General features: G+C 41.0%; 1 protein-coding gene across 2 annotated transcripts in view; it reads left to right on the top strand.

Annotated features, from left to right (window-relative positions):
* The window catches only part of ppp2r2ba (protein phosphatase 2, regulatory subunit B, beta a), a 48,579-nt gene that overhangs the window by 11,301 nt on the left and 19,333 nt on the right, over positions 1 to 17,945 (top strand). Inside the window, exon 1 of one of the 2 annotated variants that reach the window (XM_088989672.1) lies at positions 9,260 to 9,917. The exons of the other annotated variant lie outside the window; for it this stretch is intronic. Coding sequence (XP_088845798.1) covers positions 9,848 to 9,917 — 70 coding nt within the window. The 5' untranslated portion in view covers positions 9,260 to 9,847. Of the gene's footprint in view, positions 1 to 9,259; positions 9,918 to 17,945 lie in introns of those variants that run through there. 2 annotated transcript variants of the gene reach the window in all.

Genomic DNA, 17,945 nt, shown 5'->3' with positions numbered 1-17,945 from the left:
AGTCTTAGAAATTGCTTTGCAACCCATTCCAAAGTGATATATTCCCATCAGTTTTTCCCCCAATTTTTTTTCTTGAATTTCTTTGGATCGTGGCATGATGCTTTCTTTTCTTGATTTTTTTTGTATCTGGCTCCATATTGTCTGACAGATTGTATTTATGAGATTTCTTCATTTAACACTTGCATGGATGTCACCTGTAAAACTGAACTTTCCCAAAACCGTTTTTATTCACAGTCATTTTGTATTTTAACATAGGGGGCAATTACATTTTCACATAATAGTTTTCTTTGTGACTTAATACATGTAATTTAGTTTGTATTTTTTTGGTAGTCTCTGTGTGGTAATGAAATTGGTTTGACGAACTGAAACCGTTGTATAGGATAAATGTGCAAAGAACACGCAAATCCTGAAGAGCGCCAATACTTATTTGCGGCACTGTATGCGTGCCTACGGAAGAGAAAAGTGTGACTGGACAGCTTGCCACCCCGTGGGCACCAAAACTACAGCCTATCTCTGATCCATGCTGACAGCTGCTCTGCCAAATGGGATTTCTTGGCGATTACAGCCTCAAAATGAGATGTGCTTGCAAGTGTTTGCCTTTTTGTTGACAAAGTGCTTTGTGCTGACTATTTTTTTCAAAATGTGTGTGTGTTCGTGTGCGTGCGCGAGTTTTGAGCTGAGGTGCAGTGCTCTGCTCATGCTCTCTGGTCACAAGGGGCTGGTTGGAACAGTGGTTTGGTTCAGTTAAAACCTCTTTGACACTGTTGCACAATTAAATGCATGGGAACGTGGCAGCGGGCATCACACTTTTATCTGTATTATCGTATTTTCTGGTGTAGGCAGTAAGGCAGTAAGGCACATCCAAAAGCCTTGATTTTCTTCAAAAGATGACCCTGCACCTTATACGCAGCTGTGCCTTATATGTGAAGTCATATTGAGCCACAACTACTCTCGCAACTATACTGTCAGCTGCCACGACTCCATTTCCCCCCTGTAGAATTAGTGTGTAACCACAGGCTCTAGTGCAGCGCCTTATAATGTGGTTTACCTTATATTTGAAAAACTTTTATATATTTATATCAGTGATTGAAATACCGCCTGCCCGGTGGCCCGGGGCGTACAACTTTTACATTGGGCGTACAACTTTCACAATGTCTCGGCCCGGACGGCCGAAACTTCTTCAAGAAAAAAAACTGTTTTTTTTTTCAAATCAAACGTTTGTTTTATTAAATAAAGCAAAAGCTACAAACAAAACGCTACGAGCCGCGTGGACTCTACTTTCTCAGCGGCTTTCAAAACTCTGAAGTACTGTACACTTTTCAGTCAGGGTATAGTCCGAAGCAGGCTTCTGATTGGCTGCCGGTGCAGAGTATGCAAATTGCCAAACAAACGTTTGTTTGGCAATTTGCATACTGGGCGCCGGTAGCCAATCAGAAGCTTGCTTCGGACCACACTCTGACTGAAAAGTGTACCTCAGAGTTTTGAAAGCCGCTGAGAAAGCGGAGGCCAAGTCGCTTTGAGCAGACAACACAACGCACAAGTTGCATTGTACACCATGACAACAAACGTCAACTGAAGCAAAATCTTCAGCAACGTATATTTACCATAAATTAGGCAAGGGAGCATTTATGCTTGGTACTTCCTTAATTTAAAAAAAACCCTTTAAACTTCGCAACAATGTTTTTACTTTTTTTGGGCGGTTAGACATCTTTATGTGTTTTAACTTGTGAAAAATCGGTTGTCTGCCCGGGTGTCCACTAAATTTTTGTCATGAGTTTCAGACACTGTTTAAATATTGTATTTGGAAAACGTTTTTCACTCATTGAAGGTGCATCGTATAGTCCGGTGCGCCTTCTCATCTCATCTCATTTTCCGTACCGCTTATTCCTCATTAGGGTAGCGGGGGTTGCTGGAGCCTATCTCAGCTGTCTTCGGGCACGAGGCGGGGGACACCCTGAATTGGTTGCCAGCCAATCGCAGGGCACACAAAGACATACAACAGTCACTCTCACACTCACACCTAGGGACAATTTGGAGTGGTCAATCTGCCTGCCATGCATGTTTTTGGAGTGTGGGAGGAAACCGGAGGACCCGGAGAAAACCCACGCGGGTCCGGGGAGAGCATGCAAACTCCACACAGGGAGGCCGGACCGGGACGCGAACCGGCGACCTCTGCACTGTGCAGCCGGTGTGCTAACCACTCGACTACCGGGCCGCACCGGTGCGCCTTTTATATGGAAAAACTTTGAAAATCACCATTCTTTGGGGGTGCACATTATACTCCAGTGCGCCTTATACACTGGAATATACAGCACTTCTTTTTGTAAATACAAGGTAGAATTCATTGTCTATCTGAAAAAAAATCAAATGTCTTTGTACTTCAAGCAAAATATGAATGATAATCAAATAAAATTAGGTTATTTATTTGTTTATTTATTATATATAGTTTTTATATTTATTTTAAAAAAATATATTTATACATTCCCCATTATTATTGTATTATATTATTGGATGTTTTTTTTTTTCTAAATTATCCAAATGTCATCAAATCATCAACCTGTCCACGGATTGAAATGTGAGCGCGGGTGTTTTCTTGATCTCACATATACTATATGGGGAGGTGTCTTTGTATTCACGCTGTAACCTACTTAACCTACTTTCCACTTGGCATTCTTTCACCCGTCCAGTGATAGAAGAGTGCTGTTGGATAAATATACCACACCAACATGTGCAGTTTGTCTGTGTTCTGCGAGACACACAAATGGTTCTGACCATTGTCTGTGCCTTTACCCTGAACGCGTTGCTAATCATTTGACTGATGAAAGCTCATTCCTCTACGAACATGTACTGCATATTCAGCCCATTAACCCCTCCGGTATAAAACATGTTGGGACACATTTGGGCCTTTATTAAAATGAATATGAGCAACATAAAGACATTTTCAGATGTTAATTGTCCAATTATGTTGACAGCTGTTGTACTGCACTGCAATGCCAACTGAGTTGCTGTTTCCTAGCAACCGGAGAGGTACAATGAAATTATTTTTCTCCCCGCTTAACTGGCACCATTTCCCCTCAGCATGTTGAGTGTATATTTCTACGAACCCACCACGTGCGTGTGCGTGTGCGTGTGTGTGTGTGTGTGTGTGTGTGTGTGTGTGTGTGTGTGCTTTTCACCTTTAGACTAATTGTCAATGTATGCCTTACTGCCAATGTTTTGTTGGGCGCGCTGGGTACTTGAAGCCCAGAACACTTGTACAATCCATTCATTTGATGAATTTTGTCCCAGAATGTTACATCCTGAGCTAATGATTGCATTCTTTTCAATTAATTCACTATCAAGGGAGTTGAGGAGGGTGGGTTTTGGGGGCGGGGAAAAAGAGAGTCAGGGGAGAAGAAATCCAATCCTGCTGGTCTGAGGACACTGTGCAATGGAGCATTAGTCACATGCTGATGTAATTGGAATGGCAGCAAGAGTAAAGCCTGCTGGTTTCTGCACAGCCTGTAGGCTTGATTTAAAGCCCACAGCAAAACTATCGACCCCTCCCAATTTATCTTTCTCCTCTTCTCTTCTCCATCTTCTCACCCTTCCTCGACTCACGCTTTGTTCATTCACCAACGACTGCCGTGCATCCCCATCTGTACTCGATTAACATAACATCTCATTTACAAGCGAACAAACTCTCATTTTTTCTCACTTACACCTTTACTATGATTTACACACTTGGCTGGATGTGCGCACAAGGGTTAGGCTTTAATGCTGAGTAAATATCTCTGATGCAAAGTGCAAAGCCAGGACAGACTGAGCAGGTGGATCCGGGCCAGGGTGCTCGGTCACTGGGCTTTGCTGCTGCTCAGTCCCCTGACAGATGGACTGGCAGGGCAATCCTATTACCCCCATGTGTTGAGCTCTTTTTTTAAGCCAAGGTGGGTTGCATAGTTGATGGTAGGCAGCGCATACATGCTGGTCAAATCTCATGATACTGAATGATAATGATCCTCATTTGTTTGATAACAGAGAGGTCTGCCACCTGGAAATCATGTAATAAGCTGTTGGCGTTTTTAACTCTGATTGTCGCATCATGAACATTATATTTCATTTAATCGATACAAAACCGCCAAAAAAAAAATGCTGTACTCAATATCTGCCATCTAAATTATTTCCCAAATGGCATCAATAAAGAATGTATTTTCATGAAAATATGGCCGACCTGAGGTTTGTGGTCTTTGACCTCTTGCACTACTATATTTAACATTTGTGATTTGACTGCACTGATTTCTGCCATAATTTGTCACGTGATTGGAAATTAGGAAGGATCAGACAATTTTCAGCTGATCAAAATTAGCGGCATGGGAGTTGGAGCGAGGGGAGTGAACTAAAATCTGATTTTATTTAATTGTATGTTTTTTTTGGGCTTTAAAGCAACAACATATATCAGACCCACTCAGGCATTACAAAAATAATACATTTATAAACACAGCCAGCTGATGTGAGAACATTGTGCCACTTGTTATGAGAATCAAATGTGGTGCTGGCGTTCTGTAAAATTGATGATTACTGTCTGCTGTATTGAAATATTTTCATGTGCAGAACAGACACAATGAAACAACCACTTGCAATGTTTTCAAAATGGGAAATGTGAAGACAATTAATTTTTAATGTAAGTTTTAAATTTAACTTAGCTTAAACCACTGCTCCACCAGCCACACAAAGTCATGATGGGATAGTTTTGCAAAGCAAAAAAGAAAAGACAATATTTCCCATTTTGTTTCCTTTTTTGGAGCTTACAATACAAAATAATTCATATTGATTTGCTCTATATAGCGCTTAGCTTAACTTTATTTTGTTATGGGCATAGCTGCACTCCTGCCTTGCCTTGAGACCACCTCCATTTTTTACCACCACAAAAGCGCCAACTCACAGCACACACAAGAGTTTCTGCCTGTTGAAATATTAGTTAATTAGTCCAAAATCATGAATTCCAATGAAAGAACGTAGCCAAACATTGATTCATGCTTGTGCCGTGGAGTTATTTAGCAGTAACGGACATGTCAACTTAGCTTTTATGTTGGTGAATAATATCTATATATATGTATCTTATGATTAAAGACCCACAATTCTAAAACTGATTTTCTACATTATCTGGTAGAAATCTTGATTGAATGTGTGCTGTAACTGCCGATATGCCTACGCCAACCTACCACATGAACTTATTTTGCTTGGTATGCAGACAGCGCCCTTGCACCGGAATCCCCGAATCAAGCAATTACCACACATCAAGGAAAGCAATTGGGCATGACTAAAATATCATTGCCCACTGATTGTCCCGATACGTTTGGACCGGCAGAATCTAATTTAATCCACTTTATCGGGGAGAATTGAGGACACGCTTTCCAATTTTTGCGTGCTGCCCCCCTGAGTATTCGGTGCAAGGGTGAAGCACGGCGGCCGCGCCGTCACAGGTCTTTACCCAGAAGACACCCAGCACATTGAACAATGTGAGGGAGGGAGCAATGAGCCGTGAGATGCAGAACTTCATGTCCTTCATGAGAAAATGGTTATCGATCTTAGGTCATGTAAGAGGGCCAATTTACGAGGAACAGCGTAATTGTTCTGAGCCCCTTTCCTTTCAGTCCGGTTCCCATTCTGTGTCGTCACATTTGGAACTGGCTCAAGAGGACTACAAGGGCTTGGCGTGGATCGATAACAGCTGGGCTGATGGGAATATATATATATATATATATATAACATCGGATATCTCGGTCCAGAAAAGCACAGTGCTGGGAACAGCACGGATACTGCGCAGAACCCTCAAGCTTCCTGGCCTCTGGTAGAGGACCCGAGCTAAAATGGGGGACAGACACCACCCATGAGGGGTGAGAGGAGGATTTTATATATATATATATATATATATATATATATATATATATATATATATATATATATATATATATATATATAGAGAGAGAGAGAGAGAGAGGAGAGAGAGAGAGAGAGGGATTTTATGGTTGTTGATGGAATGGGGTTCAGACTTCTCTACCTGTGTCATGAAAGTCCGGTTAGGTATCTTTTTCCAAAAAAGGCCAGTCTCATCTGCATTACATACTTGCTGAGGTACGTAGAATTCTTCTTTCACCATTTCGAGGAATGATCTTTTGTAGGCTTCGGCATCTTTACTGTCAGAACTGGCTGTCTCACCATGACGAGTAATGATCCGTTGCTCGCTTTAAAATCATCAATAAACGGTGAACTTCCAGGTTGCCGCATGACAATATCAGAATGAATTTGCCGTGCAACACACGCACCTTTAATAGCTTCTCTGTTGCGAAGGATGGTAGCAATGGTGGACTCAGCATATCCATACTGGGCCGCTAAATCAGACAAACGCACACCTCGTTCGTGTTTTTCAATGATATCCTTCTTCTCCTCGACGGTAATTTTGTTTTTTGTCTTCTTCGGCTGAACACGATCCTGTGGTGGGGTCTTTTTCGGTCCCATAACAGCAAAAGTATCTGTAAAAAAATCTTTGGAGACGATCGATGTGTGCACTCACAGAAAGGTGGCGTGGAACGGTAGGCCGGCTGGGGCGCTGTTCGGTCGTGTGCGTTGGTGTTCTTCCGCCGAAGATACTCCGCCAGCCGTGGTGGGCCGGCGCTCCGTGTGTATCCCGAAAAGTAGCGCTTAATCCACGGTTTAATTTTCATAAATTAGTAAACCGAATATATCGTAAGGCAAGGTGTTTGTAAACCGAGGCCCCACTGTATATATATATATATATATATATATATATATATATATATATATATATATATATATATATATATATATATATATATATATATATATATATATATATATATATATATACCTACCCACCTACCTGCACACACACAAACACACACATACATACATGCAATAAGACATTGGAATCCAGCAGCATTTTCACATACGTCACACACGTCGGCCCCTTTATTTGTCTGTCACACACGCCAAACTTCTCACCTCTGAAAAAATAACAATGAACTGTCCAAGTGTGTGACTCCTTTGTTTAAAACACATTGTTTAAATGATTTCAATTCCATTCAGTTGTGCAGCTCAACTAGAACTCATCTAATTCCTCAGTAGTTGCAGAGTATCTCTTATTGTCCCTCCGAGATCTTGTTTAAATATTGATAGAGACGTGAAACACCGCGGACCACTCAGTCAGATCCGGGAGGTCAAGGATGGAAGCGATTTTCTGCAAATTTCATTTGGGGAGCCGAGGACCGTTGAGAGGGAAGCACACAACCTCACAATCCTCCTCCCGCTTTCATTATGCCCCACATAGATAATGCCCTGTAATGTATTCCAGTGAAGGTGCAGGGTGATGGTGTGTAAAATAGCATATGTAGGATGGTGCATCTTTTTTGGGGGTGGGGGTAGGGGCAGGGGATGCAGGGGGTTGAAAGCCTGCTTTCCTCACAGCCAGATTCCCATTAGAAGTGGAGCAGAGGATCTGATGTGCAAATGGTCCTGTGGATTAGAGAGCTAATGCATTTACGAGAAGGCATGGGGGTGGGGGGTCCCAATCCCCTTATTGCTGCTGCTACTACTATTGCTGCTGTGCATTGGGGGATAGCGCAAAGGGTGATACCCTGTCCTTTTGTGACAGTCGAGAGATTTATGTTGAATTGAGTAGATAAGAGCAGGGATGCTCACACAAATGCTTTTCGCAACGAAGCACCAAAGATTATGGTACATCCAGGAGAAGGCGCATCGCGGTGTTATTAAACCTTAAATGGGATCTTTCTCTCAAGAAGGGCGGACGCTAGTCCTACTAATCTAATTAATCAGTGTTTGGGCTCCTTTGTTTTTTTTCTTGATGTTGTTTTTATCGGCATGCTCTTTTTTATACAAGTTCCTCTACCATGTCTGGTTGTTAGCTTTTATGCTTCCATTTCTTTGAATACATTTCTTTGAATACTCTTCTGCAATGGCAAGCATCTACTCCTCTGAAAGCCTCCATCTTTTTCTGAACAAGTACAGTTGTGAGTGTCTCTTCAGAAAATCTAAAAATAGAGCCTTGCACACTGCCACAAATATTCATTTATCTTTAGTGGCTGAATCAAAAACAAATATGTGTGCATGCACATCTACAAAGCGTGGAATGAAAATGCTGTTCGTATCAGCGTAGAGGAAGCAGGTTGTTGTTTCTGTGGTCTGCATGTTTTTAATATTCTTGGGAGACAAAATTAAATTTATTATGAAATTATATCCGTTAGTTATCATTTATTTTTAAATCTTCTATTCACAAAGACACAGTTCAAACAATTCAGAGAATGATTGTTTTGGGTATGAGGCCGTCTCTACTTGCGGCCATTGCGTGTATGGTTGATGACAGATTTTGCAGTTTAACCGCCAATGTCTGGCATGAACTCCAGTAAGTCTATTTCTGTTTTTGCAATGTCAAGCACAGTGTACTTGGGTGTATTATGCCTCCAGCCGCATTGATTTTAAAGCAAATGAGAAACGGCCCTGTGATGCACAATTTGACCTGTGCAAAGTCTCAAAATATCGAATTCAAGAAAACTCCACTTGCACTTGGCACCAAAGTTGGACCGTCAGTCAGCAAAAACAGTACATGTCTTCTACAGGCAAAAGATTAATGCAAACACAATTAGAAGCAGAATTTAAACCGACTTGCCCAGAATTTATGAAGGGAAAGCCAGTCATTAGTGTTGTTTTTATATCATCATAAATCATACTGTTTAAAATGTCATTGTTGCACTTCACTGGATCCTTCATTTTCAAGACTAACTATTGCTGGTACATTTTCATTAAAAACAAGTATTTATTCTGATAATGTTTCATTTTAAAATATTAAAATTGGTTTCCGTTTACACTAAAATTAAGCAGTTTGTTTTGCATTTTGTTCTGTTACTGTAGCATCAACACCAACCTAAGGTATGTGAAAGTTAATAAGGTGCACTCTTAGACCTATGAGGTTTCGCCCCAAAAGATAACTGCCACTGTGCCCCTCAGCTTTTAACTTTTTCCACGATGAATTAATGTATTTTACATGTCATTAGCTTTTACTCACTTGGAGAAATGTGTGGTGAGAGTAGTTTCCCCATGCGGGGATGTGGGGGGTCGAAAAGGGTTTATGAGGCAACCTGCGACCTGGCCAGTCCTCAGCATATCAGATTGCGCGCGCGTCACATTTGCAGTATGAGAGCGCGTGCCAGCCTGCATGGGAAGGGTCCTCCTTTGCCGAAGTGAGGAGGTTGCACTGAGCGCGCTAGCCTTCATGGGTGTATGCGCTTTTATGTGCACGCAGAGTGAGTCAGCCCCGCGAATTAAAACAACAAGACGATGTTGAGATGGGAGGAATTGTAAAGGAACCTTCCTCGAGGTGGCCAATGTGGAAATTGCTAACGTGAGCGAGCTGTCTTGACGCATAATCTCCTCAGCCCCGCTGCCTCTGGGGGGGGGGGGGGGGCAGCAAAGCCATCCTATACCCAAAATCAAACCCTCGAGGAGAGATTTACGACTGCGCCGCCGCAGCTTTGCTTGGCATTTTTCTCCTTTTGTGGGGCGTTTCATTCATTGGAGAGGAAGGTCAAGACAGAGGACGGAAGAGTTTCGATTGAAGAAAAAAAAAGTAGGAGCGCCACCGGGTAGCGTTTGATGCGTCTTGGCGCGGGAGACATCAGCTGAGTGAGTCGACTATTCGATCGCAGTCGTTCCACCGCAAATCTGGAGCTATGACAAGCGCACCGCCTGTTCCACGGTCCGCCTTCTGACGGTACCGGGCCAGGATGGGAGAGAGGTCTGCCGCTGTCAGGATTTCGAAGCAGCCGATTTTTCAATGGAGGAGGAGAGCGACACCCGAAAAATTAACAGCAGCTTTCTTCGCGACCACAACTATGCAACAGAAGGTATTTTAAATCCTGACATTGCGTGGTTGTGTTAGGACCGATTTGCCAATCAATATTTGTGCAGGGATTCGAATGCAATGACACAAGACCACATCGAGCATCATCAGTGAGTTTCCTGGCAGGGAATTTGACAGGATGAGGTGCGGTCCAGTCAGGTTATTTTGGGATTCATGAGCCAGGCTTTAATCTGTGTGCACACGCGTCTCAGCAAAGGAGGATAAATCTTCCAATGAGTCCATTGTGAACATGTGATGACGTTAAAGCTCCTGAAGAACAAATGACATATATCTTGAGGCAAACTACTACGTTTTATCCTGCTCGCTGCTTTATGTATATATCAGAATCAGAATCAGAATCATCTTTATTGCCAAGTATGTAGAACACACAAGGAATTTGTTTCCGGTAGAACACGCTGCACTAGTATCGTCGTCAAAAAAACAAAACTGCTAAGTGGCACTATATATATATATATATATATATATATATATATATATATATATATATATATATATATATATATATATATATATATATATATATATATATATATGTATGTATATATATATATATATATATATATATATATATATATATATGTATGTATGTATGTATGTATGTATGTATGTATGTATGTATGTATGTATATATATATATATATATATATATATATATATATGTGTGTATGTATGTATGTATGTATGTATGTATGTATGTATATATATATATATATATATATATATATATATATATATATATATATATATATGTGTGTATGTATGTATGTTAGCTGCTTGATGGTTATTGTTCCCTCATGTTCCACCAATCACTTTGGCAAGCTGCTTGCTCAACATAAAAGCATTGATTTAAGTTCAGCTAAGGGCATTCATTCAAATGATTCGTCTCGTTAGGGCTGCTCTGCTTCCATGTAACTAATTATGCAGATTGGTTTGTACCTTTTCATGGCTGAAGTGGGACGGGTAAGATAATAACAATAATAACTTTAACTTGCAGCAATTAACCAAGTGGACCAATCAGTCATGCATCATTTTTATCAGTTTTGTTCTTGAGTTTTTTTTTAAACACAGTAACTTTATATTACATACCATATACACTTTAGTTGCAATATTTATCATTGTTTTTAATTGGTATTAACACACTGCAACTCATTCCACTGTTTAATTTTACTTTATTTTTTGCATGTTTATGAATTCATCTTTGGTGCATTTTAAATCCCTGGATTTTGTTGCTGGGTGAATCAGAAGCCACACTGATACCACGAAAGTGTCAAAGATTAAAATACTGGGTTTTTATGTCATTGCAGTTTATTACTGGCTGAATGAGGGTGGATGCGATGGATATCTTTGTTTTCATGGAGCTGTAATACTGGCTTTTCTTCCAGTTGGTCTTCCATTACAGCTCCTTAAAATGAGACGCAGTCTTTTGCTTGCTTTGTCAAAAGTGAATGAGAAGGATACAGGTTGTAAACGACAGCCCAGCCTGTGACCCATCTGTGCTTCTCAAACACGTCGGGCCTACTTTTGTTACATTTTATTGCTTTAATTGATGATTGTCACAGCTCATTTATCATGAGTGGGTGTGCATGTATCTATTTGCTTGCTAGCCTTAAGTGGTATGAAGTCAGACTATACAGCCAAAGAGTACAAGAGCCGGTGTCTGTGTCTACATCCTCCATCTACGTCTACGTCCCCCATGATTCACACCCACACATGTTCCATCGCGCCTAGTCTACTCAGACCACACACATACACAGGTCTCTGATTCGAGCTTGAGGGGGATATCACCCACCCTGCACCCCCTCACAAGTCAATGCTTGTCCATAGCAGCAAGAGCCTGTAATGTTGTCAGATTTTAATGATGTCAATGGCGCTGACCTTTGACTCACACCAATCCCATGCCTGGTTGAGTGTGTGGGCAGTTACACTGATGAGACGAAATATCTTGTACCTCGACATTCACAGTCACTTTAGGCGCCTCCTGTCAAAGCGTCACAGTGATTTCAATGGAGCAAAATGACATTATGGTCTCATTTACCAAACCCGGCAGCAGCCACCTGCAGATGACACATCAATCGCTAATGGCATCCGGATAGATGTTGCTGGGATTCATGACAGCATGTCTAGCTGTTAATGTGCACATTTGACTTAATGTTATGCGTATACAACACAGACAAGTGATCAATCTACTACTCAACTAAGAGGGTAAAATAAATAAATACATTGATGTTAATAGCTTCCTTGCTTTGAGGAAGGACCTATCCTAATGTCTGCTTTGGAATTGATTTTTCTTCCTTCACGGAACAATGAATCAACGATCTCTTGGTAGGACAAGAATTCCTTGCTCCCCTTTCTTTGACTTTTATGAATTGATATGACTGCAACGCGCCGTGTGATGTGGACCCAAAAATGAATGTTTAGGCAGATCCCCGTATCAGAGAGCTCCCAATCTTTATTGGTCCCGCTTATGAGAGCCACAGCAGCTCAACTAGCCTCTGCCAAAGCAAACGGCCCGGGGCTACACTTTAGGACCACGGCATGAAAAGACTTTGTCCACCATACCCTTGAGTCCCATCCATTATTCAACACGAAACGTTCATAACACCTCGCCTCGCCACATAGTGCCAGTCGAATAATGCAAGTGTGAGTATGGGCGTGATGGAGATGAAGGGAGGGGTGGGGGGGACTTAATGGCAAGCTGTGAAGTTGGGGCAAGTAGCACTCCTTATCCTGCAGCTGCTTTCTTGCCCTGATTAGCTGCTTATTAAGTCGGCACCTCCATGAAAATTTAATGAGAATTTATTAAAGTATACCCGAGGCTCTGCAGCTACGTGATTACAAAAAAAAGTATATATATATATATATATATATATATATATATATATATATATATATATATATACTTATATATATATATATATATATATATATATATACTATATATATATATATATATATATATATATATATATATATATATATATACTTATATATATACGGTAGTCGAGTGGTTAGCACACCGGCTTCACAGTGCAGAGGTCGCCGGTTCGCGTCCCGGTCCGGCCTCCCTGTGTGGAGTTTGCATGTTCTCCCCGGACCCGCGTGGGTTTTCTCCGGGTCCTCCGGTTTCCTCCCACACTCCAAAAATATGCATGGCAGGCAGATTGACCACTGCAAATTGTCCCTAGGTGTGAGTGTGAGAGTGACTGTTGTATGTCTTTGTGTGCCCTGCGATTGGCTGGCAACCAATTCAGGGTGTCCCCCGCCTCGTGCCCAAAGACAGCTGAGATAGGCTCCAGCAACCCCCGCGACCCTAATGAGGAATAAGCGGTACGGAAAATGAGATGAGATGAGATATATATATATATATATATATATATATATGTGTGTGTATATATATATACAGTAAAGTCTCGTTATATCGATATCGGATATATCGATAGTCCCGGTTATATCGATACTATTTCTATGCACGCACGGAGAAAATTACATGCAAACAGGGTCGGATATATCGATAGTCCCGGTTATATCGATATTTTTTCGGATTCCCTTGAATATCGATATAACGAGACTTTACTGTATGTATATATATATGTATGTATATATATATATATATATATATATATATATATCAGTGACGTGCAGTCATTGGAGGCAGGTGAGGCAGTGCCTCACCTGTCATCATGGAAAGCTGTCATGGAAATATCAAATGAAAAAATAAATTAAACAGTTAGATGTATTTAGTGATTTGTACTTTAAAGTTCTTGTCCATTTAACTTCACCGTTTTAGGATTTTTTTCAAAATCGCTGAAATTTCACACTTACCGTTCAAATAAGAAGTAGAGACGAGCGGTGACGTCATTGATGACGTCAGTGCCTCACCAGCCATGAACTTCACCGCACGTCACTGGTATATATATATATATATATATATATATATATATATATATATATATGTGTATGTGTGTATGTGTGTATGTATGTATATATGTATATATATATATATATATATATATATATATATATATATATATATATATATATATATATATATATATATATATATATATATATGGTTGAGCTGCAACGATGGCTAAGCCATGTGTGATTTGTTTTTTCAAGCTTCTAGCCAGAAGGCTGAGCAATGTTTGGTCTCGGTGACCTCAAAAAATGGGGTGCATTTTGGTAGTTGATGAAAGTGTCTGTACTGGGCAGCACATGTAATCCTGATTGTCACTGTAGAAGCATGATGCCCAGCCCTCCTGCACAGCATCTTGTCTTTGATTCCTTCGCCCTTGAAAACGGGATGAAAAGATTTCAGACAGAAGACAAGAAGCAGCTTTTGTTTTATCGATGGATTAAAATTCATCGTGGTCCCAACACCCCCATCTCCTGCTCCATGAATATACCGCTCCTCCCATCATTCTATTTCCAATTTCCATGCAGAATCATCAAAAAAAGGTTAGTAAACCTTTTGGTGTTTCATGTGTGGCTAACTCTATCACCGGCTTCATTCAGACGTCTGTCCCGTGTTGTGTCTGAAGTCATTCAGCGTGTTTTAATGAAGTCGAAGAAATGAGGCAGTGACTCCTATTTCACCCCTCCCTCTCTGGAGCGTGGCGATGCCCAACACGCACACACACACACACACACGCACACGCACACGCACACACACACACACACACACACACACACACACACACACACACACACACACACACACACACACACACACACACACACACACACACACACACACACACACACACACACACACACGTGCCCAAAAGGACAAAGACACAGTCTCGCTCTCATGGGGCTGTTGGAGGAGAAAGCAGGTTAATTAGCTTGTTCACATCAGATCTTTACAAAGAGTCATGCTCCTCTCATGAAAAGAGCTGCTTGATGCACTCTGGCTTTGTGTGGAGCTCGTAATGCGTAATAAACCCCATTAATCGTATATGGCTGCAACTTCAGTCAGTTAGCAGCAGGGTTTGTTAAAAGTTTTAATTGATCTTGATTGTAATGTGGCTCTAAATGGAGGCTGTGATATTCTTGGAAGAAAGATGAATTATTTTGCAGGAGATATTGCATGTGTTCTACAGTCGAGTTATAAAGGTCAAACCAAACGCAATTTGTACCACGACGTTGGTCAAACTCTTGAGTGCATTTTAAAAAGTACAGGCAATATTTCAAACTTTTTTTTTCTATTAAGGACATTGGAATGAAGTGCCTTGCCTTTCAGTCGGTGCTGAAACATAATGGCGGGGCCACAAAATATTAAAAGAAATTATACATTTTCACGTTGGAGTTTGCTAACTTTTATGGCCAGCAGTTTAGACTATTAATGGTTGTGTACAGAATTATGTTGAGTGGATGGTATACTTGCCCTTTTCTATATGCTGTATACTGACTGCTTTACATTGAAGCAATTTGTCATTGTTTTTTAAGGGCTGTTAAGGTGTTTGAATGCAAAGTACACTTTCCAAACAGACATATACTGATTCATGGTTTAATTTATTGTTATTATTGTTATTATTTCACAATTTCTTTGTCACCGATTGTATTATGGCTCACCTGCCTTACATCCATGTTAGAACCATAGGCACTATGTGCCCTGAAATTGACTGTCACCCATTGAAGCATGCCGTCTGCCTTTCCTCCAAAGTCAGTTGGTAAAGGCCCTCGCATCCATGACTCTGAACCGGATCAGTGGTCCCATTGACACAAGATTTACTTTCAGCAATTCTCAACTGAAACACTGAATGTAATTTGATATTTTTGTAATAGGAGTAGGAGGTCTGACGAGAATGTTCTTAAAAGGGTATTTTCATGATGTGCACAAGTGTACAGCAAAGCACATATCTTGATTGATTTTTTTTCTGGTACAATTGGTATAATGGAGCATTCACACCGTGCTGCAAATTAAAACTCTTTTTGAGAAGTCTAAAGTGTAATCTACTTTTTGTGAGCAAATTTGCAGATGCACAGGAGGTGATGCATGAAATCCTAGTGAAAAGTAAGGTGTCTAACAAATTCACCAACACATTGTAGTACTTCATTGCCCCTGCATGAAAATTACTACGTGCCCATTTTGACACGGAGCATAGACCATTTTCTGTTACCAAATTGTCCAATGACTCAGGGGAGAAATACACAAATGGGTACAACGCAGCACGAAAACGGCGAGAACAAAAACTGAGTTCCTTCTGTTTTTACGGTGAGCGCATGAGCTCCAGTCTATCAAATTGCTGGGTAGAAAATTTTGATAATTGTTGCTGGTTTGATTTAACATGGGACTGAGTTATATTGAATCAGAGCCTTCTGCTTTAAATGCCGCCCTACCCACTCTCGATGACTTGCACACTGCAAGAATCCAAACTAGGGCGCGGAAAATCCTACTGGACCCTCCGCACCCTGCCCACCACCTTTTCCAGCTACTCCCCTCAGGCAGGCGCTACCGATCCATGCGCACCAAATCCAGCAGACATTTAAACAGCTTCTTCCCCCAAGCCATTAACTCTTTGGACAGTAGCCCAAATGGAGCTGTATAGTGCCTCTTTGCAATTTTTTTGATGATGATACTAGTGCAACGTGTTCTAACGGTAACAAATTCCTTGTGTGTTCTACATACTTGGCAGTAAAGATGGTTCTGATTCTGATTCTGATTCATGAAGCCATTAGTGTGTTTCCTCATGCTCACAGGCTTGTTGAGGATGTTACCTTGTTTGGGATGAGTGTTGACAAAAATCCAAACAAAATCATATCGAACTGAGCTGTAAAATGCATTGATTTCAAAATTGCAGTTACAAGTTTTGGGGCAATTTAATGGATAAATGATTATTCCTAAAATTGTCGCTTTACCATATTGTGAAGATTGTTTGGGACTGTCAAATTTTGAGATACCTTGCATCCTGTGCCACTTGATAAGAATGAAAAGACTGTGACATGCATCCTGCATTGTGAAAGGGAAGGGAGCGTGACGTGAATTATGCCCACGAGTCTGATCCTTTGACGTAGGCAGCTCAGTTAGGGCGCTTTAATCCTGCCCTCGCCATGTCTCTAACAAAGCATTCGCATCTCTACATGCTGCTCTCTGGAGTGACTGTGCGTACAAAAATACTATCTGTGCGGCCATACAATTGTCTCGCCGTGAAACTGGCTCGAACCTTAGTTTGTGTTCCAGACCGGACTGGATTACAGAGGCAAGTGTTGTCTCAAGGTAAACCAGTGTGGGACTAATTACGCCTGGGTCTTTACCAACCAGAGGATCTGGAGGATCATTTATTGACCTACTTAGAGCAACAAGCCAACACCTCTACCCATACTGATTACTCTTCCCCCTCTCTCCTCTGCTTCACTAACAATTCTTTTAGCGTGGTGTCCCTTTTTGTTTGGCTGATGGATGCAGCATACGCTGGTGTCTATAAATACATTCAATATCCCTGCACACTGCTTATTTTCCCGCTTCCCCATTGCATTTCACAATCAATAATATCTTCTTACCGTATTGTTCCATCTAGTCAGCTGAGTATTTTTTAGACTGGTGAATGGAAACAGTGAGAGATTTATAGCAGCTCATCAGATCACAATAGCAGGCCAATACGTTGTGTGATTACTGTTGATGGATGTGTGTGATGTCAAGCAAGAAGCAGTGACCTGTTCATGGTAGATCTGGTTGGCCTTTATCTGTATCTGGTATGCTGATGAACCATGCATGTGTGTTTTTGTGTGTACACTGTGTAATGACATGGAAGGTTTAGAATCACCACTGCACTATTCATTTCTCATGAACCTTCTGATAATTACAAATTGGAATTCACTGATTTACAATTGATCTGTCATCAGTAGCCAAGTTGTCAAAGGCATTCTCTTATTTTTGTTTTCTTTCCCAATGTCCAGTACATTATTCATCTGACAAGCTCCAGCAAGCCGGCAACCCTGATGAGGACAAGTGATTTAGAAAATGGACGGACATTGTTACGTCACGACTTGCAGTGTGGTCATTGTGGCT

This window comes from Hippocampus bargibanti, linkage group LG02, assembly GCF_051943395.1.
Source record: "Hippocampus bargibanti isolate YZ-2025 linkage group LG02, ASM5194339v1, whole genome shotgun sequence".
NCBI lineage: Eukaryota > Metazoa > Chordata > Actinopteri > Syngnathiformes > Syngnathidae > Hippocampus > Hippocampus bargibanti.
The sequence above is the reverse complement of the archived record's forward strand: the minus strand, read 5'-3'. Positions and strand labels throughout refer to the sequence as shown.